The sequence below is a fragment of the Hydra viridissima genome, unplaced genomic scaffold, assembly GCF_058129835.1.
Source record: "Hydra viridissima isolate aposymbiotic clone 2 unplaced genomic scaffold, HvirCarnegie_v1 scaffold_9, whole genome shotgun sequence".
NCBI classification, from domain to species: domain Eukaryota; kingdom Metazoa; phylum Cnidaria; class Hydrozoa; order Anthoathecata; family Hydridae; genus Hydra; species Hydra viridissima.
The window spans coordinates 11194652-11221011 of NW_028324308.1; the positions used below are offsets into that span (position 1 = coordinate 11194652).

Consider the following 26360-nt stretch of genomic DNA (forward strand, 5'->3'; position numbering starts at 1 on the left):
TAAAATAATATATATTAAAAAAAATAGTATTTTGTATTTAATATTCCTATTAAATACTACATCCATTAATTACATTTATGTATTAAATAATCCTAGAAGGAACCTCTGAGTTGTGTGTACTCACAGCACTCAGCTAATAGTTCAATGCAGCATGTACATATCTGGTATCTTGCTACAAAAATTGAAAATATAATATTAGTCAAAATTGTAAGTAGACACCACTGCCGCTTACTATACAGTTATGTTATCAACCTTCTAGCACACTGCATTGGGTAACTAAGAACTAAAAGGTACATAGATTATGCATAAATATTATTTAATCGTAAATTGCAATTAAAAAGTATATCGAATATTTTGTACCTTAGTATCTAAATAATTACTTTAATTGTCTGATTTTTTTAGAAACCATTTCATTTCTTTAAAATTTTTAAAACTTTGTTTCATAGTCTATTTTTTCTTTCAAAACTCTATTTTCTTTCATATTTCTGTAAAAAGCCTTGTAAAATGTACATCGATCACCGCTAAGAACTCCGATCGCCACCATCTTGGGAGGCGAAATTTGGCTTCAAATTTTTTTGAAAAAGACAATTGAATACGCTATCCAGTTATATTTTGAGATCAGTTGTCCATTACGTCCGCACGGAAATAAACAATGACTAATAGAAATATATATATATATATAACTTGAATGACCTTCTATGTTTTTAATAAAAACCTATTAGCAATAATCGGTGTCAGTTAAGGTTCTTCAGCTTTAGCGGTGAGTGATGATAATCATTTATTTCAGTAAGCTCGTAAAAAATTCAACTAAACTTTCAGGTTCATTAGAAATTTTTAATCAACTTTGTTTCTATAATAATTGTCATTATTATCATTATATCAATCACTTTGTTTGCAATAAGTTAAGTTTTAACTATGATAGCAGTTTTACATTTAGTTTTTTTATATTTAATATCATTATTTAGTATCAGGCTTATAGCTAATTCCAGTAATGAAATTTTTAGCTATTAAGATGTTATAGCTATATCTGATAAAGAAATTCACTTGTAAAAGGTGGTCAACTAAATAAGCTTATATATACACAACTTTTTTTTTACTTTCAGACAAAAAACAATGATATGGCAGAAAAAATAGAGGTTGAAGATGATCTTATATCTGAGAGAGTTGGTTCCATAAAATTAAATAAAACAAAAAATTTGGTCGGAAAGAAAAAAAATGATAAACAGCGTGTTTCTATGTCAGATTTTAAAGCTGCTAATATAGAAGTTAGTGATAGTGAGTTAAATCGCAGAAGGTCTCGATCAGCTCCAATATCTCTTGAAGCAGCATGTGTAGCGACTGAGTTAAAACGCTTGAGTGATTCTCTTCATACAATGTATTCATCCTTTAAAAAGAAGTCTAGAAGACAAAATAACAGTCATTCCATAGGGGAATCAACATTAAAAAGAGAAAGCTTCCATTTTGATTATGATAAGTATCCTGAGACTGGACTTGAAGCAAATTTGTTACACAAAACTCATAGCACATCTTTATGATACCTAAATTTGTAAATGCCAAACGAATCTTTAAAGGTATATACATGTAGATTATGTGCCAACCTTTCATCAAACTTTTTCTCATCTAGAAGAACTACCATAAGATTTTTCATAATTGAAAAGCTATTAAACTACTTTATTTGATGTAAAGAAATTCATTTTTAATAATTTTTGAATTTGTGTAAAATAAGGAATATTTTTTTTTCTTAATGAAGTACTTGTTCATCTGATAAATGTACACACAAAAACATTTTTATAAACATATTCTTTATTTGATTGCCTAACAATAGTTAATTTAGTTTTGCTAAGATTTTAATTTTATTGTTGTTTATGCTGCTATTGTTGTTGTTGTTGTTCTTCTTCTTCTTCTTCTTCTTCTTCTTCTTATTATTATTATTATTATTATTATTATTATTATTATTATTATTATTATTATTATTATTATTATTATTATTATTATTATTACTATTATTATTATTATTATTATTAAAAAAATGATTGATACAAAATTGTAGTCGTAGGAGTGTTTTTTACCATGGCCACAGCATTGCATATTTTTGATACATTCTATGAATATGACAACTTTAGTTTATAATTTTACATTTACATTTTTACATTTTAGGTTAGAATTTCAAATGAAAACTTAAGGTTATGATTTTAGGGTAAAATTGTTGGGTTGGGAAGAAAGTTTTTTTGCATTTGCATCATTACAAACGGATCTTATTAGAATATGGAAAGTTCTATGAAACGCTAAAATATTCTAGCGTTTTGTTTTAATGCATCAACGGTACTTTATTCTAGAAATTTCCATGCAACTACACAAGTGAGTACAATGGCCTCTGTAGCTTCCACACTTGCACTGTCTTATTAATTGAGAAAGGTTCAAAAGTTGGGTATTTGGGTTCCCTTTAGTCTGACACAACATGATAAGGACGTGCGCTTGGAGATCTGCAGACTCCTGCTCTCCAGAAAGCCATGCCTTGACTGGTTAGATCACTAAATCACTGGCAATGAGAAGTGGGTAATTTATGTAAACCACACACGTAAGCGTTTGTGGATTAAAATTTAATGAGCGGGGAGAACCAGAGCCCAAAGCAAATCCTCACCAAAAGCCTTTACAGAAGGCCATGTTGTAGTGGGATCTATATGGTATCTATATGGTACATTTCGAGCTTCTTCCTCCTAACACCGTCATAACGGCTGGTTAATACTGTCAAAAACTGGAAAAACCCAGGCAGATACCAAAAGATTTATTTCCTGCACAATAATGCACACAGTGATATTGACATGTCTAAAACTTACAGAGATAGGATGTGAGATCTTGCCCCCTCCCCCCACTTCGATGAAGTTTAGATGTTTTATAATGTAAAATATGTTTAGTGTAAGGACGGGGTTTTTTGTATTTTCTTGCTATTTTTTATTTTTTACTTATCTGCATCATTTTAATATTACTTTTACTATTTTTTAAAATAATTTTAAACCTCCAATTTAAAACCTCCAAGTAAGCATTTAAAAATTGAATAAAAAGGAACCAAAGTATTTAGAAGAAGTTGACTGGTAAGTAACAGGTAATCAAAGTGTGTAATTTGAATGCAAACAGGTCAGGTAGCATAATATTACTTATTTTATCATCTGTTCTTGTTCGTACCAATATCAATGACCATAATGCAACATATTATATAATAGATTGCAACAACAACAATCTAATATAAAATATATTACAGAAACAGAACTTACTAGCAAGTTTTTCACAAAAGTTGGTTCTGCACAATCAAAGCAGAATAATGAATTCCAGAAGGCCAATTAGTGTGTCTAGAGTCTCCGGTTGGGAATGCCATTTCCCAACGAAGGGTCAAACTATTTCAAAATACTAACTTGTCCATTACTAAAAATGATGAATAAAAACAATGCCTACTACAACTTAATAAACACAAATTTGAACATAAACACAAATTCCTAGGGTCAAAGAAGTACTTTCTGCTGCAGGGATATTGGGAGCAATCAAAGCCCTTGCTTAATATCAACTCTTAGCAATCAATGGAAATCTAGCAATTTTCGCTATAATTTTTGACAAGGATTTGTCACTGTACCTTTCACAAAGGTGGTTATTGTGGTAGTGAAAATTATGTTTAGCTTTACCCACTTTTTATTTGGTCCAACTGACGGGCCAGTATTGGCTATAGTTGGCTAACTGTTGGCATTTCTTGCCAACCATAAACCGACTGTATACCGCGTGTTTTTGAATCGTTAAAGTTTCCCGTAAGCTTTATAAACGTATTTTAATAATTAGTCGCATGGTCTATGTGAACATATTCACTTAGACCATGAGACTAATTATTAAAATTATTCAAATAGATTCATTCAATAATTAAAACTATTCAATAGAGTTAGTTTAGTTTGAAGCTTTTTATTTATTTTTTTCTTTCAAACGCTTTTTTTTAACCTTTAACTAAACTTTTAAACTCAAACCCTTTTATCCCTTTTATATTTATACCTTTTATTTATTTATCCATTAGTTACATATTCAGATACAATTTTTGACATAGGTTGAGTTTTTAATTTATTTTTATGATGAAACCATTTTTGTATTTGCATTAGACATTTTAGCTCTATTTTAACTATTATTAAAAGTTAAAATACAGCTAAAATGTATATGTGCGTAAATAGCAGTATATTTATGGGCGCTACTGCAGTTTCTCCCCCCCCCCCCCCCCCTTTTTTTTTTTTTATGATTGATTATGATAGAGAATATTATGCTGACTCAGAAAATTATAAAAACATAGACCTGGAAATCAACGGAAAGTGCTCTAATTCGAAGTCAAAGTTGTAAAAAATCCCACTAAAAACCCTAATATTCGCCATTTTGAAAATAATAAGTTAATGATCTTTTTGCTGACAAAAGCAATACATTAATAGCATGGTTTTTACGTTAAAAAAGTCGTTAAAGTATGTTTATTTTTCGCAATTTTTTGTTACAATTAAAATAGCCGTTTTTTGATTTATTAGAGAATAAACTATATTGCAAGTAATGTACTTTTGTAATAAATTTTAAAAAAGAATTCAACAGTTTTTTTTTTCCTAAAAGAAGAACTTTTGAAACTTAGTTCATTGTTGTTTTATCACATGTAAAATTTAGAAATAGTAACCTTCAAACCATTTTTTTTAATAAAAAAAACCAGCGTACGATACAATAATAATTATTCATCAATTTGTCTACATTCTCATATTCTACGTTCAACCTTTATTTGAAATCTTCCTTTAATTTCATTTCGTTATAACGCTTTTGTTATGGGTCATTCCAGTAGAATTCAACAAAAGGTTGGTGGCACTATGTCTCAGATTTTGCTCTTCTTTTGAAATTATGTTAATAATAATAAAATATGAACAATTTGAAAATTTCAATGCATTTGCATTATCCGTTACTAAATTATCGGCATTAAAAGATTTGCGATGGAAGCCTACTTTTTAATAAACTGTATTTTTGGCATTTTAATACGTTTATAACTTTTTTCTGTAATATAATAAATGCATATTTTTTTATTTACTAAATAAATGTAACTTAGCCTAGATAAAAAACAAGGTGCAGCTTATTTATTTGATTTCAGAAAAAAAATATCAGCACACAAAACTTGAACAATTTTCATTAAATTGAAAAAAGTACTACTTTTATGCCATTATAATTTTTTTCTGATGTATAATAAACTATGTATAATTTTAGAACTATAATCTTTGCCATAAAAGTAGAATTAAAATTTAAAAAATCTTCATTTATTGTTTAACAGAAAAAATATATACATCGTTAAAAATTGCCATTGATGGAAATCGACAAATTTTGGGCTTAATTAAAATAGTCAGTAAAATTTTCTGATACCTTGTACCAAACTAATAATGACAGCAAATAATATTCATGTATAGTATATTATTTAGCAAATAAAAGTTTTCATTTATTCAGTAACATGTTAAAATGACAGGCCATTATATATTATGACATAATCTTATAATTTAGCACACTAATCTCCGCCATAACTAATTTTTAGAAATATTTTTACATAAACTGATATTACAATAAAACATTTTTATTCAACAATACAAAAGTAATGATGCCATCCATACATTATTTCAAATCAAAAAATATAAAATTGTCTTTTATTTGTGCTTTTAGGGTACAATTTCGGCTTCCCCAGAATTTCTTGAGCTCATGTCACAGGTTCCCATAACAGGAATCATGCTGAAAAGTAAATTTATATATAAAAATAAAGATTAGACAGTAAACTAATCTTCTTCAACATAAAATTATGAATGTCTTAGATTATTAAATAAAAATAGGCTGTACATGTTAAGTAATGACTGAATATCTGATTAAATTCATAATTTAATATATTGCACATCATTGTTAAAAAATTGATCATCAACTAAACTAATCATAGTTATGATGGTTATTGACAATTATAAATAGTTTACTAATAATTTATTTCTCATATTTTATCGGAATATATATTGCCTCACCTGATGTCAGTCAATGTGTTGGATACAGAAGTGGATTGTATATTTTCACATACTTTGATTTTTCTGAAATTTCAAAAAAGGAATAAATTACAAAAATGTATGCTTCCTGTTTATTGTTATTACTATTATTTCTTTTAATTAAAATTATATTTACTTTTTTTTATTAAATAAGCTTTCTTTAACTGGAATAACAAGCGTTCCATTGATATGCTCACTGAGAGTATAAGCAGCAAGACCATTATCTGTTATTCGAAAGGCATGGAAAGATCGGGTTCCTCTTATTGGATCAGTCATCTTTTGGTATCGAGTCTGTAGAAATGATTGGCATTGAGAAACAGCTAACTTATCAACATAGATGAATCTAAAATTAAAAATCATATTTATTCATTACTATATCATTTTTACTAATTATTTTTCATACTTTTTCATTCATTACCATTTTTTAATTATTTTTTTTTTTATCATTTATTTTTTTATTTCAATTTTATTATTATTTTATTTTTGTATTTGAACAAATATTCATGATATGTTTGAAGTTGAATTGTAACAATGTTATTGATTCAAAATAAAATACAGTTAGTGAGTGTAAAGTACTTACTCTATTCCTTTAATCTTGTCAATACAACAGTTCATAATTCTTTCAGCATTGTTAAGAAGGTGTCCCTGGAGTGATAACTTAGACAACACTCGTTTCACAGTACCTCCAATACCGTCACATACATTTTTGCCGTGGCTTGTGGCAAAAAAATTCCAGGAGGCTTCTACACCAAAATCGTGTTTGTGGTTTGCAAGATTCACTAAGTTGTATCTAAAATCGTAGAAATGTATGCTGTACAGCTTTACAAAGGTTGTTAATAAGCCTATTATTACAGGTATAGATTACTCACCGATTTTTGTATTGTGCAGCTGATCCATCACTGAAATAATGAATGTGTTTCAATTCTGAAACCAATGATTTGAATTTTGGTAAAAGTTCTTTAAGGAATGAGTGAACTGCAACATGGTTATGATCCATGGAGTTTGACAGTATGCAGTAACATTTTGATGTTAAGCCATTGGTTGTGTTGTAGTAGGCAGCAAATGGATGTAATGTCACTTGAGTGGCTGAGAAGTATGCTGCTTGTATGGAATTTTGAACAATACATGTATAATTTTCGGCAAAGTCACCTATAACCAGAATTTCATTTTGCGGTAGAGAATCCTTCAGATTTCTAAGGTATGCAGCTTGTCTATGCCTGACAAATTCATGAATGGATAGTTTCCAAATATCGAGACTTAAATTTTCAATGAACACATGTGCATCTTCTGTGATTGTTGTTAATTCACTGCGGTCAACATTTACCCATTGTTTGAAAGTGTGTCACTATTTGTAGCATATCTTTCCAGTTCCATCTTTACAGCGTTAACTCCGCCACAGTTTTCACACTTGTGGAGCATGCATTCTTCTGAATTTACACTGCATACTTGTATAGCCATCATGGTTTTTAGCTCTAAGGTACTATAAAGAGCACAAAGTTTGAGTTTTGGGTTTTCATGATACTGACATACGCAAACACTGTGTGTACCAGAAGACCCTGCCAAAACACACCATTTAGGCCTTAAACTGGCAAATGTGGAGAAACCAACCTTTATTTCTGGGTATTTTAATTTGAACGCAGCATAAAGTTCCTTTAAGTTGCATAGAATTAAAATTTTTTGTTTATGTGATTTTTCTACATCAGTATTAACACTAATATAGTCTTTCTTGCCGGGAAGTAAACGAGAATTTTCTTCATTTTCATAAAACTCTTTTATTGTTTTAGTAACATCAGGTGTCAACTTCTTTGGTTTGTTGTTTTCCAATATTCGATCTCCAAGTATGCCTTTTTCATCCCTTAGTTTTCTTGCCTCTCTTACCATATACTGTGTAGTGTTAAACTCTTGCATTGTAAATTCAAGTGTCCAATGTATTGGGACAAGTGTCAGCAATTTTATTTTTTCAGTTATGTTAACTTCTCTGTCATACTTCTCCCTTAACTTCATAACAAAATAGTCTAATGATTCTGCTTTAAGAGTTGTTTCTGCATCACTGGCTTCAATGATATTAACAGAGTTTACTGATTCATTCAGCCTTCGAACTTTAACTTTGACTCTACTTTGAAGTTGTTCATAGCTTCTTTTTTTGCTAATTATAGGGGAATTTCCAAACGATGTTAAACTTATGTTGAGATCTTCAACATTTTTTTTTATATGTCCATCATCTATATAATCAGGATCATTTTCTATTTCAACACTGATTCCATTTTTTGCTCTCAGCTTTCTTAAGCAGGAACAACATATCTTTTGGCCAGGAATTAGGGAGTTGTGGATGCTGTGATGAACAAGAGTTATAGGGGTTAAATTCTTTTTAATGACCTTTGTGTGAAGATTCAGAGGATTACAACAGCTACGAAAATTATTGCCATAGTATCAAAAATATTCCATTTCATGATGAGTGCAAATTGTCTTCAAGTTTTGTACACTAATTCCTGTTCTCACGCTAAGCAAATATTTATGTTCATGTGTTATATCACAAACATCTGACTTTGAGACATAGGATAATTTGTGGCACTCTTGATTTAAATGATCACCTAATGAACACGTATTGTTAGTCATTATGCCTGAATAATAATAAATTTTTACTATAAACTAAGAGTTAATAGTAAAAATTTCAAATGCTTATAAACTAGTTTCTTTAGTGACTACAATGTCTTTAAAGTGTTTATAATAATTTAAAACTAAATATGTTTTTAAAGATGTTTTACTTCAATTTAACACATACTATGAAAGAAAAACAAAAACCTAAGTACTTTATTAAAAAAAATTCTTTAATTATGGCTTAAAGTTTTCTACATTTTACTTTAATTTACACACACACACACACACACACACACACACACAGATATATATATATATATATATATATATATATATATATATATATATATATATATATATATATATATATACCCAGCAAGCACACAACGTTGAAATAACGTTGATCAACGTCGATCAACGTTATTTCAACGTTGTTTCAACGTTGTGTGCTTGCTGGGTATATATATATATATATATATATATATATATAAACGCTCATATCTTTTAATAGGTGTCATTTTAACATGTTACTGAATAAATGAAAACTTTTATTTGCTAAATAATATACTATACATGAATATTATTTGCTGTCATTATTAGTTTGGTACAAGGTATCAGAAAATTTTACTGACTATTTTAATTAAGCCCAAAATTTGTCGATTTCCATCAATGGCAATTTTTAACGATGTATATATTTTTTCTGTTAAACAATAAATGAAGATTTTTTAAATTTTAATTCTACTTTTATGGCAAAGATTATAGTTCTAAAATTATACATAGTTTATTATACATCAGAAAAAAATTATAATGGCATAAAAGTAGTACTTTTTTCAATTTAATGAAAATTGTTCAAGTTTTGTGTGCTGATATTTTTTTTCTGAAATCAAATAAATAAGCTGCACCTTGTTTTTTATCTAGGCTAAGTTACATTTATTTAGTAAATAAAAAAATATGCATTTATTATATTACAGAAAAAAGTTATAAACGTATTAAAATGCCAAAAATACAGTTTATTAAAAAGTAGGCTTCCATCGCAAATCTTTTAATGCCGATAATTTAGTAACGGATAATGCAAATGCATTGAAATTTTCAAATTGTTCATATTTTATTATTATTAACATAATTTCAAAAGAAGAGCAAAATCTGAGACATAGTGCCAACAACTTAGATGGAAAATTGTTGAAATCTACTGGAATGACCCTTATAATACTTTAAAATAATAATGCAAACGCTGATGGAAACCAGGTCTGTTTATTGCGCAATGTAACGGTAATTAATTTTCGTTAAAAATGAAAGCGTTTTGAAAAAAAATGGCGAATATTAGGGTTTTCAATGGGATTTTTTTACAACTTTGACTTCGAATTAAAGCACTTTCCGTTGATTTTCAGGTCTATGTTTTTATATTTTTCTGAATCAGCATAAAATCTGCAGTAGCGCCTATTTATGTGTGTATTTCTGTATCTATCTATCTATCTATATATATGTGTGTGTGTCAGATCAGGGGAAATCAGGGAAAAGTCAGGGAAATCAGATATCTGGAAAAAATCTAGGATTATCAAGGAAATTAGGTTGAATTTTAGAAAAATCAGAGAGAAATCAGGGAAAATGGCTCTTCATCAAACTTACATAACTTAAATAAGTTGTATATAGTACATGTAATATAAAAGTTTATTTGGCAAATAGTTTTATGAACTTCTCTTGCATCAAGCGAATCTTGAATCTTCACTTGCAAAAATATAAACAATAATACAACCCATATTAAATCTATCAATACTTGATACATATAGTGTGGGTTGTATTATTGTTTACATTTTTGCAGTTGAAGAGCATTTTTCTAAATGAATCTAGGTCAATTTTTGTGAAGTTTAATTTGGGTAACTTTAAATTAAATCAAGGAAAACAGGTAGAAGATCAGGAAAATATCAGGGAAAAGTCAGAGAAATCGAGCTTAAAATATTGACAGACATCCTTTACATAACATGCATGCATAAAAGTTGTTATATTCTAATATAAATGTTATATATAATAATTTATATGTATGTATTTTGTATATGTTGCATGTAATATATGCCATATATACATTATTGACATAATATATGCAGTATATTAATAAATGGTATATGCAATTGCATATACAATATGACATATACATTTCATATTAAGCATATATGATATTTATATAATATTATATTATATATGTGTGTGTGTGTATATATAAATATATATGTGTGTGTATATATATATATATATATATATATATATATATATATATATATATATATATATATATATATATATATATATATATATATTCATATAATGCATATAATTATAGCATTTTATTAAAAGGAACATCGACTTCGAAAAAACTATGAGAAAACTACTTAAAATTTGGGGGATCAGGAAGGTAAGGTTTTGGATAAACTATTTGTTTGTTTTTTTTTTTTGTTTTACTATTGTTATAAATTGTATATGTGTTACGCATACATACATTGATTATGATGCTGACATATATTGACAAAAGAAAACTATTTATATTTTTTGTAAAAAAAAAAATTTCTGTTTTAATTAAAGTCATAAATGGATGAAGGCTTTAAAAAAATACATATTTCATGTTACAAAAATACACATTCTACTTTTTTATGCAGATAAAGGTTTTAAATAACGCTCTTTTCCGTGACCTTAATAACACAGTACAAAAATGTGCTAGAATTTTTACAGCAATCAATTCACCTACAGGGATAAATAACATGAATGTTTAAAACTTTAACTCCAAATATTTGAGTTCCATAACACCTTCATCTGTGTATGTCTTCAATTTAATAACTAGATTGTGTTTTTGAAACCAGTTTTCCAATAAGATTCAAATGTAATGAAATATTTTTTAATTATTTATGTATGTTTATAGAGAAGTTGGCAGCTTTGGAGTTAAGATTAACAGAACTGGAGCAAAAAAATAAGTTTTTAGAAGTTCAAAGTTTTTTGGATAATGAAGACATTGTTGTTCCCCCTGGCCTTCCAATTGAACGTAAGGAAGATTTTGAGAGGCTTAACCTTATGCTACAGATGAAATCTGAGATGGCTCTCTATAAAGTTTGAATTTTTTTTTATATTATAATGTTTCTAGCAGTCTACAGGTTGCGTTTAAACTAGTAACTATTATTTTATAAGATCAAAGATAAGTTTTTTTATAAGTCTTATAATTGTAATTTATCAAAGGTAATTTAATAATACCTTAGTTAATACCTTAGTTATATTATACTGCATTACATTTTCATTTACCTTTGAAAAAATAATTTAAATAAAAAAAGTTGTAATATGTAGCATTATTTGTTTTTAGGTCGAATATCTGCGTTTTATTGGCAGTAAAGTTGAATGTCCAAAATACATACAATGTGTGTTGGGAGCCATGTTTTCCAAAAATTTTAGCGTTTTATGTAATCTAAACGGATCTTCAAGTAAGATTATAGCTACTGGAATGGGCAAGATTAAGTTGCAATGTTATCATTTTGTGTTAAAGTGCTTACTATGTAAGTATTACTAGTTATGTAAATTTTTAGTCTATTAAAGTCAATTGTATTTTTATATTTACAAAAATATGTTTATGTAATTATAGCGTTACTTTAGACGATAATTCGTCTGACTTTTTTTTCCCGTGAACTTTGGGAAGTCAGACAAGAAAACTTTGGTTATTTAAAAAAATGAATAATGGCGAAATATAATTACGTTTTGCAGGTTTAAGGACGGGGGTAATAAACTTTTTAAAAACAGTTATCAAAAATCAACTATTTTCAACCAATTATCAACCATGTTGCCTAATTTAAATATACGTCGAATATATTTTGTAAACCTGTACTTTGTACTTTCTAATTAATGTTTTTCTGATTGCAGATTCATAAAAATAATAATTATTTCATCTCTTTCTTTTCTTACTTGTAAGTAGTGGCCAAGTTCAGTCAGATTAAATTCAAGTTTAATAATTAAATTCAAACATTTTGAGATTGTCATTTAAGAAGACATAATTTTCGAAACAAGTCAAGTAGAAGACGGGAGTCAAGCGATGTGCTGTGTTACTCGTAAAAACAATCAATAATGGCGTTACCTACCTTACTAAACAATCAATACCTTACTAAACAATCAATAATGGCGTTACCTACCATGCTCTTGGATATTAACGGTGTATTTCAGGATGTGCTAATTGACTCAGGATGTACCTGCTGCATCATCTATAAAAAATGTGCGACAAAAATAACGAAGAAAGAAGTTAGCGTGGTAACTGTTAATGGACAACAACAGCAGTGCGAAGGTGTTAGCCAAATTCGAATCACCGCGCCAAATGGAAATACAGTGTGTGTGGAAGCACTTGTGGTCAATTTCAAACCACTGGGTTTTTGTTTCATAATTGGTATGAATGAAATAGTGGCACTTGGTGGAGTATCGATTTCTGCAACGCGGGATGTTTGTTTTATGAAAAAAGAAGCATGTTTACTTGGTCTAAAAAGCGATTTGTCAATAGATGCTCATGATATGAATATAACGGCTCAGGATTTCACAGCTTCATTTGAAAAGAAAAATAGAGAATGGATAATTGCGTGGAAATGGAATACCAAACCTGAAAATCTGGTGAATAGAATTGCTGAATATACCATCCCCATCGGCATAAAACACGATTACGAAAAAGAAATTGAAGGGTGGATAAGAGAAAAAATGGCTGCAAAAGTACGAAGCGAAAAAACACGGTCCAGTAAAAGGTTTGGTTCCACTTATGGCAGTGGTGCAGCAAAACAAAGGGAAAGTGCGACCAGTTAGACTTCAGGGAGCTGAACACGTTTATTGAACCATTTACGGCAAACACGGATGCATGTGTTGACAAACTTTGAGACTGGAGACGGCTTGGAGAAAATATTTCAATTATTGATTTATCTTCGGCCTACATGCAACTCAAAATCAGCGAGGAACTCTGGGCTTACCAAACTGTTGTGTTCCGTGGACAGAGGTTTTGTTTAACACGTTTGGGATTTGGCCTGAAGGTTGCGCCCGTCATAATGAAAGCAGTTTTGGACAAAGTTCTATCGCATGACGAAAAGATCTGGAAGGGAACATCATCATACATTGATGATGTTCTTGTAAATGAAGACATCGTATCAGTTCGCAGTGTACTTGATCATTTGGATATGTATGGACTACATTGTAAGCCAGCGGTTCGTGTGTCCGAAGGGGCGAGTTCTAGGATTACAAGTTGGAATCGAAAATAAGAAGTTATTTTGGAAGAGAGACAACGATTTTGGTGAAGTTCCAAGTTCTCTAACGAGGCGAAAAATCTTCTCTTTATGTGGAAAAATGACAGGGAATCTTCCAGTTTGTGGTTGGTTGCGTGTAGCCTCGTCATTTGTTAAAAGGACGGCAAACGCCCTAACGAAAACATGGGATGAGAAGATACAATGCGATTTTGTTGAAAAAATGGTGAACGATATGGTAAAAAGAACACGTAACGACGATCCTGCCAAAGGAGTTTGGAATGTTTATGGCAACGAGGCAACAGTGTGGGTGGATGCTAGTTCACTAGCGCTAGGTGTGAGTTGATGGCAATATAATCGAAGACGCTTGTTGGTTAAGAAAAGATGATACAACGCATATAAACATGTCTGAACTCGATGCAGTAATCAAAGGACTAAACATGGGTCTCAATTGGAAGATGAATGTCTTGCATATTTGCACTGATTCGAAAGCAGTATTACATTGGGTCACCGATGCACTGACTGGAAAATCCAGATTGAAGACAAAGGCTTCAAACGAAATGCTGATTAGAAGACGGCTTCAGACCATTATGAATATTGTTGGACGAATACAAACTCAGAGTGGATATTAAACTAGTACCCTCGGAGTCTAACTTAGCCGATGTACTTACTCGAGTGTCTGGAAGTTGGTTGAAAATGATCGATAAGTCCACTGAACTTGCTGCAGGTGGAACGATTAGTGCTTCTCTATCTCCCAAAGAAATAAACCATGTTCATAAGTCCACGGGACATTATGGTGTCAAGAGAACATTGTATTTTGTTCGTAGAATTGACCCATCAGTAAGCAGGGAAGAACTCAGGCAAGTGGTTGAAAAATGTGTAGCCTGCCAATCAATTGATCCAAGTCCGATAAAGTGGCCGAAAGGGAAGATCGAAGTAAAAGGGACGTGGCAACGGCTTGGTATGGATATAACTCATTATGAGGGGCAACATTTTCTTACCCTGATTGACTGTGGGCCTTCACGTTATGCAATATGGCGCCATCTTAAAGACCAAACTAGTGCATGTGTCATTCAGGAATTAAACGCAATCTTTCTTGAACGAGGCGGTCCAAACGAAATTCTGACGGATAATGATACAGCATTTCGAAGCACATTATTTTCACAATTTATGAACAAATGGAACGTTAAACTTCGCTTCAGGTGCGCTTACGTTCCTTCAGGGAATGGAATTGCAGAACGGTGCCATCGAACAGTGAAAAGAACGGCGAAGAGAGTTCCGTGCAGCATACCCGAGGCAGTTTTTTGGTATAACGTCAGCCCAAAAGACTATTGTAAGTCATCTACAGCACCCGCAAATAAATTATACCAATACGAAATTAGAGTTAGAGGAATTGACGACGATAAAAACGCATATGAACCTCATGAGAAGATCACCAACAAGTTTAAACTTGGCGATGAAGTATGGGTAAAGCCCCCGGACAACCGATGTGACTCTCAATACAAGATTGGGAGAATTACAGGAATCATTTCGGAGCAAACGGTAGAAGTGGACAAAGTATGCCGACACATACGCGACCTAAGACCCGTCAGAGTTGATAACAAGTCGAATGAGGATCTAGAAGATGATGAAGAACTGTGCGTTGTGTTGCCTGAAGACTAGACAAACCAGACGCCAATGTTGCGAAGAAGCACCCGAAAAAGGATGGCACCTGAGCGATATAGTCCGTGAGGTGAAGTGATCTTTATGACCAAGGGGGAGTGTAATTATAGCGTTACTTGTGAATAATTATGTGCGTAAAGGATATGTCATTATAGCGTTACTTGTAAATAATTGTATGTGTGAAAAGATGTGTGAATGCCTTATAGCATTACTTGTAAATAATTGTATGTGTGAAAAGATATGTGTGAATACCTAGGGAATTAATTTGTATATAAATTGTGTTGAATTTTACAAAGATATATCGGCGTTTACGCACAACTAAAAAACGATCTTTTTTATGCGAAACTACAGTTTACAACACTAAGAAAGAATATAATATGTTAGTACTTACGACAATTACCAGTGTTGTCATTAGTTGTGAATTTGTAAGATATTATGTTCTCCCTTGGTGACTTGAACTTATTAATGCCGTATTTTATTGTTAACTAGAGACATTATTTGCCAATGTAATCCATGATTTATTAGTATTCAACTATATGATTCTTAAAGAGCATATAGAAGTTTGTCTTGAACCGATAAGCTAATTGCTCTTGGTTATCATATGTACATATTTTTAAAACTGCTAACCAGTTAATGTAATTTTTGATTTGCAAAGTAAACGTATAAGAGCTTAAAAATAATTTAAAAATAATTTATATTTAAACAAAAAATAAATTGAGTTTTTAAATTTATTTTCATTTTATTCTTTTAGCAATAGTAAAAATTCAGTATCTTAATTCCAAGTATAAAGATATTTACCCGATCGTTTCAAGATGGTTTCAGGGCGCAATTGATCAAGGAGATGGGCGAATAAGTAGACAGACGAAAAGCAAGGTTATAAAAAATCAGTTGCAGTTAATCAATGAAAAGAATATTTAGTTATTATTATCTTTTGCAAATTTATAAAAGCTTATTTATCTTGATTTTATTTATAAATCTAATTTTTCTTAATTATTATTAATAATTATCTAATAAATCGCCACGTTTTTAAATACTAGCGTTTTAAAATATTGTTTTTAATTAAAGCTGCCAATATTAGTTTCAAACCTTTAATAATATTAACTACAATAATAGAATATTTTTAGTTCTTTATTTGTAAATATTTTTCTTTTAAGGCCTGGAAATAAAAGTGTCATGATAAAAAATTTGTTCTTTTTTTTGTATTCAACTAAGTTATCTATAAATAATACAATATTTTGTGTGGACAGTAGTACTCTTTGGTAAAATCTGATATACAAACAATCACTATTAAATAGAAAATGAAATGTTAAAAAGCAAAGTTATACTTTGTTATTAAGCAATATTCAAAACATGATTTATAACTTTTGCACTTTCAATTTCAGCGCAAAAGTGAATTTAATAAATCGCGAAAAAAAATCATTTAGTTGGATCGGTAATGGTACCAACTGTTAGCCAACTGTTTTATAACTGTTGGGCCGTTAATGGCAACCAATAGTTTAAAAACAGTCGGCTAAGTGTTGGTAAAAGCGTTACGTTTTTTTCACGGTACCAACTAAATAGCCGACTGTTAGCCCAACTGTAGCTAATAGTTGGTTATTAGGATCGGGCCAACTACTTACCAACTGTTCGATGTTTACTGGGTAAACTGTATTCATTCTGTTTAACTACATATAATGAAAGAATACTTCATTTTGATGCTGTGATGCACTCTGATAATTTCGTTTGCCTTATTTATTGACTACAGTTTTGACTTAAATTACCCCGTTAATGGCCATATTTTTGAACGTGAAAGTCGTTAAGCAACCTCTAGATATCAATAATTCAAGATCAAATTTTCAATACATCCAGTCTCAATACAATTTAGATAAAATAAGCTCAGCGCATTTATTACTATAACTAACAAACAGACACTTAGACCCTGGGCCTCTTTTATCTATGAAGGTCAAACTTAGTTACTTCTGCATTTTACTGCTATTTTAATACAAGCTTACTTACTTTGAGTATCACACCAATAGCAAGATTTGTTGAACGTATAAAACACTTTAATCGACACGTTAATATTTAATTTGTTCCCATAACATTATTGAAATATTTATCTCGCAATAAAGTTGTTTTTAGCCGATTTGATTCTGTCAATCATATTTTAGTAAAATATTTTTTTGTGATTAAGACCAAAAGGTCTGCTTCGTAATTTGACAGTTCGTCAAACTCGGAATTTTAATTTTTCCTCTTATACATTTAGAGCTGCTTTTTTCTTTTTCATCAGAAGATTTGTAAAAGTTTTACACCAAAATACGCAGCCCATTGAATTTCATATTTTCTTAAAATATCTTTTATTGTCTTATTTCAGGGAATGAATACTTAACACATCAAAATATTTTTTTGTGGTGTTTGTTATGGTTTGTTAAAATTGAGTTTTCATTTTCAATCAGAATGTTTTATGGGAAGAAACTTGTAAGCCAAGTTAAAATCATGGAGTTAAAAAGTAAAAACTCTAATATAAGCAAACTTTACAAATATATTCCGTGCATTTGCTTTCCGAGACATTTAGGTAACAGAACTTGCTAAGATCTCCTGAGAATAAATTTTGAAGTGAAAAAAACAAAGCTGCAATGAAAGAATGCCATGAAAAGAACCAACAGATTCAGAAAAGATAAATTATGAACTTTGAAGAAGAATAACATTAAAAATATTGATTGTGTTTACTGTGAGGGCGGCGTTTTTATTATATAATTTTTATCTGTTTGTTTGTAGTATGAAGCTGTAGCAACGTTAAGGAGGTATGTGTATAATGTTATGTGGAAATGTATGTGGATTGTTGGGATTAAGGTTAATGATATGGGAATTACTTGGTTAGGATAGGGCATGGTTTGGGGATAGTTTGGTTAGGTCTAGGCAAAGTTTAGTTGTTAAAAGGTTAAGGTTGTCTTTACCGTCCTCAATACATGCCATTATGCAATATATCTCAATAAACGTTCTGTTAGTGAGTAATGTTAATCACTCTTTTATTCATTACGTTCATAAAATACAAATAATACTCTTTTACTCTACTTGTATTGTTCAATACTGTTTTTATCAATCACCCCCTTTTTTTTAATTCTTCCATTTTTATACGAATATCTCTTCTTCTTCTTTATTTGAAAGGCCAAAACTTCCGTTTACTTTAAACAATATTTTTTCTGACTTCTACTTAATTTTTTGCTTCTTCTGTTTTTCAAAATTTCCCTTTTTTTTTTATCATCTATAAAACTTCTTATTTATCCAAAAGTTTTCTCTCTCTAAAATTCTTCTTAAAAACTCTCTTTTTATCTCTCAGTAAAACTCCGACTTCCTTTCTGTCTTTTCTCCTTCTTCTCTCCTTCTGTCTTTCGATCAATCTCTCCTCTCTGTAAGACTCTATTTTTTGAGCTTTTATAGCTTTTGGTTGTTTTCGGTTGTGATACCTATTCATCATTTATTTTTCTGGCTGGTTGATGATTGTTTACGTCTTTTCTCAGTTGTTTTTAACTTTTCTTCTTTCCGCTTTATCATTTATTTACATGACAGGTTAATGAATCATGGTGTGTACCTTTTTTTTCCAGTTATAGTTTTTAACTTTTCTTCTTTTACAGATTTTTGTAAATTTTCCGAAAACAGCATTACATATTATTATTGCGAATGTTGTATCCTCCAGGAACTTAGTTGTGTAGAATATTTTAAGACGGCCCGAATTTTACGGCTTCTTGTTGTAAAGTAAAATATGTAAAATGGAAGCTTAGAGTTAACCTTGACGCTAATAAACATCGCGATGATTTGATGTCTATTTACCCTTAGCTTAGTAGATCACTTTCAAGATTATATATTGGAGCCCACGTAGAGAGAGATAGATATTTACATTGAACTTGCTTGTTGAGTTTAAAGCTGTATTATAAGTGATTACAAAGATTTAATCGGATTAAAGTGTGTCACATGTTTAAAATTTAACAGCTTTTTTTGCATATCACTGAGAATAAACCTGTTTGCATATTTCTGTATAATTTCTCTAGCAAATAAACGTCGATTTCGCACGACTAATATCAATTCTATTAAAAAACTGTTTGAAAAAGCTTTTTCTTGTATTAACGCTTATGATTCTGTTGAAGATGCTGTTGAAAGTCTGTCTAGTTTTCAAGATACGCTAGTTGAAAAATTTATAAAAGTTGAACAGTTTAATGACGAAATTATGTACCAAATTGAGGACGATGCTGAGTTAGAGATTGAGGAAGATACTTCTACTGAGTTCAGTGTCTACTTTCATAAGAACATTTTATTAATAACAAAGTTTTTTGAAAAAGTAAATAGTTCTAAATCTGATGCAAATACAAGTATTTCTAGTCAGTCGAAATCATACTCAGTCAAATTACCAAAAATAACCCTAAAACCATTTAATGGTCAGCCTGAAAATTGGTTGTCATTTTATGAGAGCTTTGAATGTGCAATTGCCAATAACAATGATTTATCTGGCATCCAAAAGGTGACATATCTTCGCAGTTTAGTTGAAGGACAGGCATCTTCTACTATTAAAGGTCTTGCTTTAACCAATAGCAATTTTGATGTTGCCATGAACCTACTTAAAGAGCGGTACAATAATAAACAACTACTCATATCAGCTCACTTGACCTCTTTGCTTACATTAGATAAAGTTACTGATATTAGAGACGTATCAAAACTTCGAAAAACCTATGACAATCTAGAAATTCAAATACGTAGTTTAGAGAATTTGGACTTCTTCTATGTATGGTCCCTTGCTTGTACCAATTCTCATGCAAAAATTACCTGAAGAGTTAAATCTCGTTATCTCAAGACAATTTCAAGGCTGTGACTCTTGGGATATAAAAACAATTCTTGAAATTTTTAAATCTGAACTTCAAGCTCATGAAAAGTCAATTTTGAATGCTTCTGCTTATGATCGAAGACGCTTATCTATTGAGACATTACATTCAAGCTCCACATATAACAATAGAAGAAACAATAGTACTTCTTACAATAAACATACTAAAAATGAAAGTTTTAAGTGTGCTTTCTGTGACAAGGATCATTTATCCCAACAATGCATGTCAACGTTTTTGTCTTTTAAAATTTTAAAAGACAAAAAACGTTACTTCATTTGTTTACGTATTGGACATATTTCTTCCAAATGTTTATCTCGCATAAAGTGTTATGAATGTTCAGAGAGACATCATTCAGCCATGTGTGATAAGAAAAATCAGCTCAGACTACCAGACAACCAACTAACATCTGTTGCTGGAGTATCAAAAGGAAATTCAGTATTGTTACAGACTGCTTTAGTTACAATAACATCTGGTACCACTGAATTATGTAATTGCAGAATTTTATTTGATAGTTGCTCCCAATTGTGTTATGTTTCACTCTCTATTTGAGAAAGACTTCATTTACAAACTATTAATCAAAAGAAAATATCTATTAAAACATTTGGAAATCAGTGTATCACTGAAAATCTAGATAAGGTCCAATTCTGTATTCTTGATATGAATGGTGCTCGCATTCCCATTTCATGTTTTGTGAAGGAGATATGTGCTCCTATTAATGGTCAAAACATTAAGTCTGCTATTGAGAATTATAGCCATTTAAAGGGTTTGAAGTTGGCAGACAGTCATTTTACTGAAGGGAATGTACGTATTGACATCCTTATCGGTGCTGATTTCTACTGGTCCATTGTAGATAATGAGATAGTTAGAGGTGTTGAAGGTCCTGTTGCTTTGAAATCCAAAGTTGGTTTTTTATTGAGTGGAAATATTTTTGACATTTCAGATAGTTGTGGTGTGCTTCACTCTCATATTTTGAAAATTGCTTCTGAATTCTGTAATGATAAAACTGTTTTTTATAGTTCTATGTCATCTTTTTGGGACTCTGAAACTGTAGGAACAACAATATCTGATATTAACGACTTAGTATTTGAGAACTTTAAAAACGAAATTCAATTTAATAAATATTCTAATTGCTATGAAGTTTGGTTACCGTTTAAACTCAACCATGATTTAATTAGTGATAATTACACTTATTGTATCAAACGCCTGGTACCTGTACTTAAAAAACTCAGCAAAGACAACAAACTGCTTAGAAGCTACAATGGGATTATAAAAGAACAGTTAACTCAAGGTGTCATTGAAAAAGTAAACAATCATGAAATTAGTTATGGAGATGTACATTACCTACCTCATCGCCCTGTAATAAGAGATGACAAGACGACTACTAAAGTTTGCATGGTCTTTGATGCTAGTGCAACTATTTATGGACCATCCTTAAATGACTGTTTAAATGCAGGTCCAAGCTTAACAACCTCTTTGTTTGGTGTACTTTTGCGATTTCGATGTAACAAGTATGCATTTATCTCGGACATTGAAAAAGCATTTTTGCAAATATCCTTAAAAGAAAAAGATAGAGATTTTGTTCGATTTTTATGGGTTGACAATCTAGATTCTGTAAATGGAGAAGACCTTTTATCATCTCCAATTGTTACATATCGTTTATGCAGAGTTCTGTTTGGCGTAACATTGTCACCATTCCTACTCAGTGCAACATTAGTGACTCACCTTCAAAAATACACTGAAATTGATCAAGAATTTGTTGAAAAGATGTTGCTTTCTTTACATGTCGATGATTTAAACTCTGGAAGCAATGATCTAAACCAATGCTTAGAGTTCTTCAATAAAGCTAGAAATTGTTTGCAAGAAGCAAACTTCAATCTTCGAAAGTTTGAATCAAACTCAGTTGAACTTGAAGAAATGATTCAGTCAAATAGTTATGAACGAAATAATACAACTAAAGTACTTGGTAAAGCATGGGATAAAGATTCAGACGAATTAACATATTCATTTAATGACATTCTTGAGAGCGTTCCTTCAAAAAGAGATGTTATGAAATTTATTGCCAGTATTTTTGATCCAATGGGACTTATTAATCCTGTTATTGTCAGATGTAAGTGCTTCTTTCAGAGATTGTGTGTTGAAAAATTTTCTTGGGATGACTTTTTGTTTGGACATGCTTTAGATGAGTGGAACGACATCATACTAGATTTTCGTTCATTAAATAAATTATCTTTGCCTCGATGGATTCTAACTGACTTTTACTTATCCAACACTAATATTAAACTTGAGTTTCATGCCTTTGCTGATGCAAGCCAAAAAGCATTTTGTTGTTGTATCTATCTTAGATGTATTTTTAATGAATCACAGTTTTGTCTCGCTCATTGCCTCTAAATCTAGAGTGGCCCTTGTAAATAAATCAACTATTCCAAGACTGGAGTTAAGAGCAATGTGTTTATTATCCTCTCTGATGTCTACTGTGAGAAAGGAACTTAAAAACTTGAACATTAATGACATTTTCTGTTGGACAGATTCTACTATCTGCCTTCATTGGTTGAATAATATGAATCAAACTTATGAGACATTTGTACAAAATCGATTGATAAAAATTCGTGATTTATTTCCTATGGGGCATTCCACGTCAAGTGGAACCACCCATCCGACATAACCGACTCAGATTTTGATGAAAATTGGCTCACATGTTGGGCATATGGAAAGAAGAAAAACATGTAAATTTTTTTGACTTAGCTCAATTATTTCCTAAGATATGACCTTTTAAAGTTTTGACCTTTTCATTTGACCTTGGTTATTTAAAACGTCATAACTTTTTTTCTAATATACTTAGGAAGTTGATTTTGGTGGCAAACAGAAGCTCTTGCATAGACGAACAACTTTGTATCTATACAAAAAAGTGATAAGTTCAATAAAAAAAAAGTTATTGGTCATTTGGTCATTTGACCTTTTACCCTGGTCGATGGCAAAGGTCAAAGGTCATAATTTTTTTTTTTACACATTGCTTTTTCTATTGTGGATGTGCCATGAAAAAATCTTTTTGGGATTCCCACAAACAGCTTTAGGATTAACGTTAAAGTATAAGTAGGTTCTAAAAGTTTAATATTTATTGGCCTTACAAATGCAATATTTTAAGGTCATTTTCTGTAAATAGCCTATTGTAGATATATATTATTAATTATTTCCTTTTTTCCTTTTATTTTCTAGGTTGTAATTTAATTACTAGTACTATATATACATACTAAGTCAGTATTAAATGATAAGAGGCTTAAAGCTATATATATTTATATTAAATAAATCAATTCATTTCCATTGAATTAGTCATCAAAAGACAACTTAGGAAGAAGTTTTTAGCAACTTTCAAATTAAATTTAGATTAAAAATGGCATTTCAAGCGCAAGTGAAAGAGTTAAAGAAGAGACAGCATTATTGTTATGATCCTTTCCAACACCATAAGAAAAAACAATATAAAACTTTGAGGGTAGTTACTAGTCAGCAGGTAGCTATGTATCCCTCAAAACTTATGGCTGGAGCAAAATTATGTGATACTTGCCGAAAGAGGATCACTGGCTTACCTTCCGAAATAGGATTATGTGATGATGAAAGTTCTGCAAATTGTAATAAAGAGTTAGATTCTCAAGGCAGTTCCAGATCTCAAGATATTTGTAGTGACAAGGGAGATGAAAATTATCAGTGCCAGGATGTAGAAATTTCAACTTTTAATAAATCCTTGTCGTTTTTTGGGTGAGTCACCCTTGGATAAACGCAAGTTACAAACTGTTAAAAGTTATATTCCGGAGAAAAAGAAAAAGCTTAAACAACTTGTAAAAAGGTTAGACCTTTTATCTCCTTATTCAGATGCTATTGCCATTGATACTTCAGAGGATGATGAATACGAAGCAACTAAAAAAAAAGTTTCCAACACATGTGCTGATGACATTGTTAAAGTGCTCCAGGATAAGTATAAATCAACACAAAGTAAGAGTGAAAAGATCATGATTTTGACAATATTTGTTGCTCAATGGGGTAATCGAAAAGTGATGAGAGAATTCAATTGTTCACATCGACTTGTATCTCAAGCAAAAGAAGTTTTAATAACCAAAGGTGTTTTATCAACCCCTAACCCAAAAAAAGGGAAATCACTACCTGTACATGTGAAAGATATGGTAAAAGAGTTTTATTACTCTGACACTGTTAGCCGTGTAATGCCTGGAAAAAAAGATTTTCTATCTGTTATGGAAAATGGGGAAAGAAAACATATTCAAAAAAGATTACTTTTAAGTAATTTAAATGAAGTTTATCAATTATTTTCAGAAAAGTATCCAAATATCAGAATTGGGTTTTCGAAGCTTGAAGAGCTACGTCCAAAAGAATGTGTCTTTGCAGGAACAAGTGGTATTCACTGTGTATGTGTATGTACCATTCATCAAAATGTTAAGATCATGATAGTCGGATCACATATGGATGATTTACAACTAGAAGATAAACTAGAAACCCCTATTAAGAACTACAAACATGCTTTGGCTAAAATCCAATTCAATCCTTCCTTGCCAGCATGTCCTCTAGGCGTCCTCTAGGTAAAAATTGCCCTGGAGTTGCTATGCTAAAGGAATGGCTGTTGCAATGCTTTGAAATTAAAGGAGTTGAAGAAATTGAGTATAAACAGTGGACTACAACAGATAGGTCCCAGCTTCAAACCTTTAAACAGTCCACTGATGAATTTATTGATAGATTTTTAGGGAGCTTGAAAACACTTACTAGACATGATTTTATTGCTCAAGAGCAGGCAAAATACTTAGACTGGAAGAAAAACAATTTATCTGATAGAGAATTTCTGGTTATTGGTGATTTTTCAGAAAATTATGCATTCATCATACAAGATGCAGCACAGGGATATCATTGGACAAATAGTCAAGCAACTTTACATCCTTTTGTTTTTTACTATAAATATAAAGGAAATTTATGTCATGGAAGTTATGTGCTGCTTTTGGAATGTAAAACTCATGACACAATTGCAGTTCATCTTTTTCAGCGTAAAATAATTAATTTTTAAACTAACATATTTTAGTGATGGCTGTGCAGCACAATACAAAAACTGCAAGAATTTAATAAATCTGTGCTATCACAAAGAGGACTTTGGTATTCCAGCCGAATGGCATTTCTTTGCCACAAGTCATGGTAAGGGCCCTTGTGATGGAGTTGGAGGAACTGTTAAACGTGAAGCGGCAAAAGCAAGCTTACAACGTCCATACCATGACCAAATAATGACCACTTATCAATTTTATACTTTCGCTAAAGAAAATATCTATGGAATTTCCTTTGAATACCTCACTGCAAATGATTGGCAAATCAAATCCACAATATTGAAGGAAAGATTTTCGAATGCTAAAACGATTCCTGGTACCCAAGAACTTGATTGGTTTAAACCATTATCCACGAATGAACTTCAAATACAAGATTATAGTTTCAGTTCTGTATCTAGAATTGAAAAAATTACGTCACAGAAAGTTAGCCAGCTCAACTTCAGTTCAATTACTGGTTACATGGTTGTAGAGTATAATGAACATTGGTAGATAGATTGTGTGTTGGAGAGCAACCCAGAAAAAAGAGAAGTAACCATGAACTTTCTTCACCCTCATGGTCCAAGTCAACTTTTCTCCTTCAGAGATCCTCCAGATATTTTTAATGTTGATTTGAATGATCTTTTGCTAGCAGTCGAACCAAAAACTACAACTGGTCGGTCATACTTCATTACTTCTAAAGAGTCTGAAAGAGCAACCAAAGCACTTAACTTGCATCATCGTTAACTATTATAGCTTTTTTAATTTATTATTAGCAAATATGTATTGCAATGGTGTAAATATCACGCTGCATTCATTACTGCACTGCCATGTAGTTAAAACTGCTAAATAAGGCATTTTTGTTACTTTTCAACAATATATATATAT

The 26360-nt window shown here is 30.8% G+C and overlaps 5 protein-coding genes across 9 annotated transcripts; 4 read left to right on the forward strand and 1 right to left on the reverse strand.

Annotated features, from left to right (window-relative positions):
- Positions 1-626: 626 nt before the first annotated feature.
- Positions 627-1785, forward strand: LOC145185564 (uncharacterized). Its single transcript, XM_080061508.2, has 2 exons — positions 627-760; positions 1104-1785. The coding sequence occupies exon 2, from the start codon at positions 1119-1121 to the stop codon at positions 1533-1535; it is 417 nt and encodes a 138-aa protein (XP_079917634.2). The 5' UTR covers positions 627-760; positions 1104-1118; the 3' UTR covers positions 1536-1785.
- Positions 1786-4852: 3067 nt separating this feature from the next.
- Positions 4853-7381, reverse strand: LOC149884016 (uncharacterized). Its single transcript, XM_090097346.1, has 5 exons — positions 6929-7381; positions 6640-6849; positions 6196-6402; positions 6042-6104; positions 4853-5763 (listed from the first exon to the last, which is right to left on the reverse strand). Exons 1-5 carry the CDS (start codon positions 7054-7056, stop codon positions 5694-5696), a joined length of 678 nt encoding a protein of 225 aa, XP_089953472.1. The 5' UTR covers positions 7057-7381; the 3' UTR covers positions 4853-5693.
- A 2562-nt stretch (positions 7382-9943) lies between these two features.
- LOC149884017 (uncharacterized) lies at positions 9944-16613 on the forward strand. 3 transcript variants are annotated; one of them, XM_090097381.1, is made up of 5 exons: positions 9944-10045; positions 10993-11064; positions 11566-11685; positions 11998-12187; positions 16308-16612. In XM_090097381.1, the coding sequence occupies exons 3-5, from the start codon at positions 11647-11649 to the stop codon at positions 16472-16474; spliced, it is 396 nt and encodes a 131-aa protein (XP_089953507.1). In that variant the 5' UTR covers positions 9944-10045; positions 10993-11064; positions 11566-11646; the 3' UTR covers positions 16475-16612. The 3 variants fall into 3 exon arrangements, with proteins under 3 accessions (XP_089953507.1, XP_089953509.1, XP_089953508.1); XM_090097383.1 differs by having other exon boundaries at positions 9945-10045; positions 11566-11750; XM_090097382.1 differs by having other exon boundaries at positions 9947-10045; positions 11007-11064; positions 16308-16613.
- Positions 16614-21063: 4450 nt separating this feature from the next.
- LOC149884018 (uncharacterized) lies at positions 21064-22794 on the forward strand. The gene has a single exon (XM_090098671.1). It carries the CDS (start codon positions 21064-21066, stop codon positions 22792-22794), a length of 1731 nt encoding a protein of 576 aa, XP_089954797.1.
- Positions 22795-22948: 154 nt separating this feature from the next.
- Positions 22949-26019, forward strand: LOC149884019 (uncharacterized). 3 transcript variants are annotated; one of them, XM_090097360.1, is made up of 2 exons: positions 22949-23129; positions 23788-26019. In XM_090097360.1, the coding sequence occupies exon 2, from the start codon at positions 24408-24410 to the stop codon at positions 24987-24989; it is 582 nt and encodes a 193-aa protein (XP_089953486.1). In that variant the 5' UTR covers positions 22949-23129; positions 23788-24407; the 3' UTR covers positions 24990-26019. The 3 variants fall into 3 exon arrangements, with proteins under 3 accessions (XP_089953486.1, XP_089953485.1, XP_089953487.1); XM_090097359.1 differs by lacking the exon at positions 22949-23129 and adding an exon at positions 23137-23390 and having other exon boundaries at positions 23788-24989; XM_090097361.1 differs by lacking the exon at positions 22949-23129 and adding an exon at positions 23137-23390 and having other exon boundaries at positions 23788-24223.
- The last annotated feature ends 341 nt before the right edge of the window (positions 26020-26360 follow it).

What these genes read in the sequence shown, in the direction of transcription:
- LOC149884016 (XM_090097346.1), bottom strand. Translation starts at nt 7,056, where the DNA reads ATGGATCATAACCATGTTGCAGTTCACTCATTCCTTAAAGAACTTTTA. An exon ending in GCTGCACAATACAAAAATCG is followed by an intron (nt 6,850 to 6,928) that starts GTGAGTAATCTA and finishes CTACGATTTTAG; the next exon opens with ATACAACTTAGTGAATCTTG. An exon ending in AGCTTATTTAATAAAAAAAA is followed by an intron (nt 6,105 to 6,195) that starts GTAAATATAATT and finishes TTGAAATTTCAG; the next exon opens with AAAAATCAAAGTATGTGAAA.
- LOC149884019 (XM_090097360.1), top strand. Translation starts at nt 24,408, where the DNA reads ATGATTTTGACAATATTTGTTGCTCAATGGGGTAATCGAAAAGTGATG.
- LOC149884018 (XM_090098671.1), top strand. Translation starts at nt 21,064, where the DNA reads ATGAATGGTGCTCGCATTCCCATTTCATGTTTTGTGAAGGAGATATGT.
- LOC145185564 (XM_080061508.2), top strand. Translation starts at nt 1,119, where the DNA reads ATGGCAGAAAAAATAGAGGTTGAAGATGATCTTATATCTGAGAGAGTT.
- LOC149884017 (XM_090097381.1), top strand. Translation starts at nt 11,647, where the DNA reads ATGAAGACATTGTTGTTCCCCCTGGCCTTCCAATTGAAC. An exon ending in CCCTGGCCTTCCAATTGAAC is followed by an intron (nt 11,686 to 11,997) that starts GTAAGGAAGATT and finishes ATTTGTTTTTAG; the next exon opens with GTCGAATATCTGCGTTTTAT. An exon ending in TGTGTTAAAGTGCTTACTAT is followed by an intron (nt 12,188 to 16,307) that starts GTAAGTATTACT and finishes TTATTCTTTTAG; the next exon opens with CAATAGTAAAAATTCAGTAT.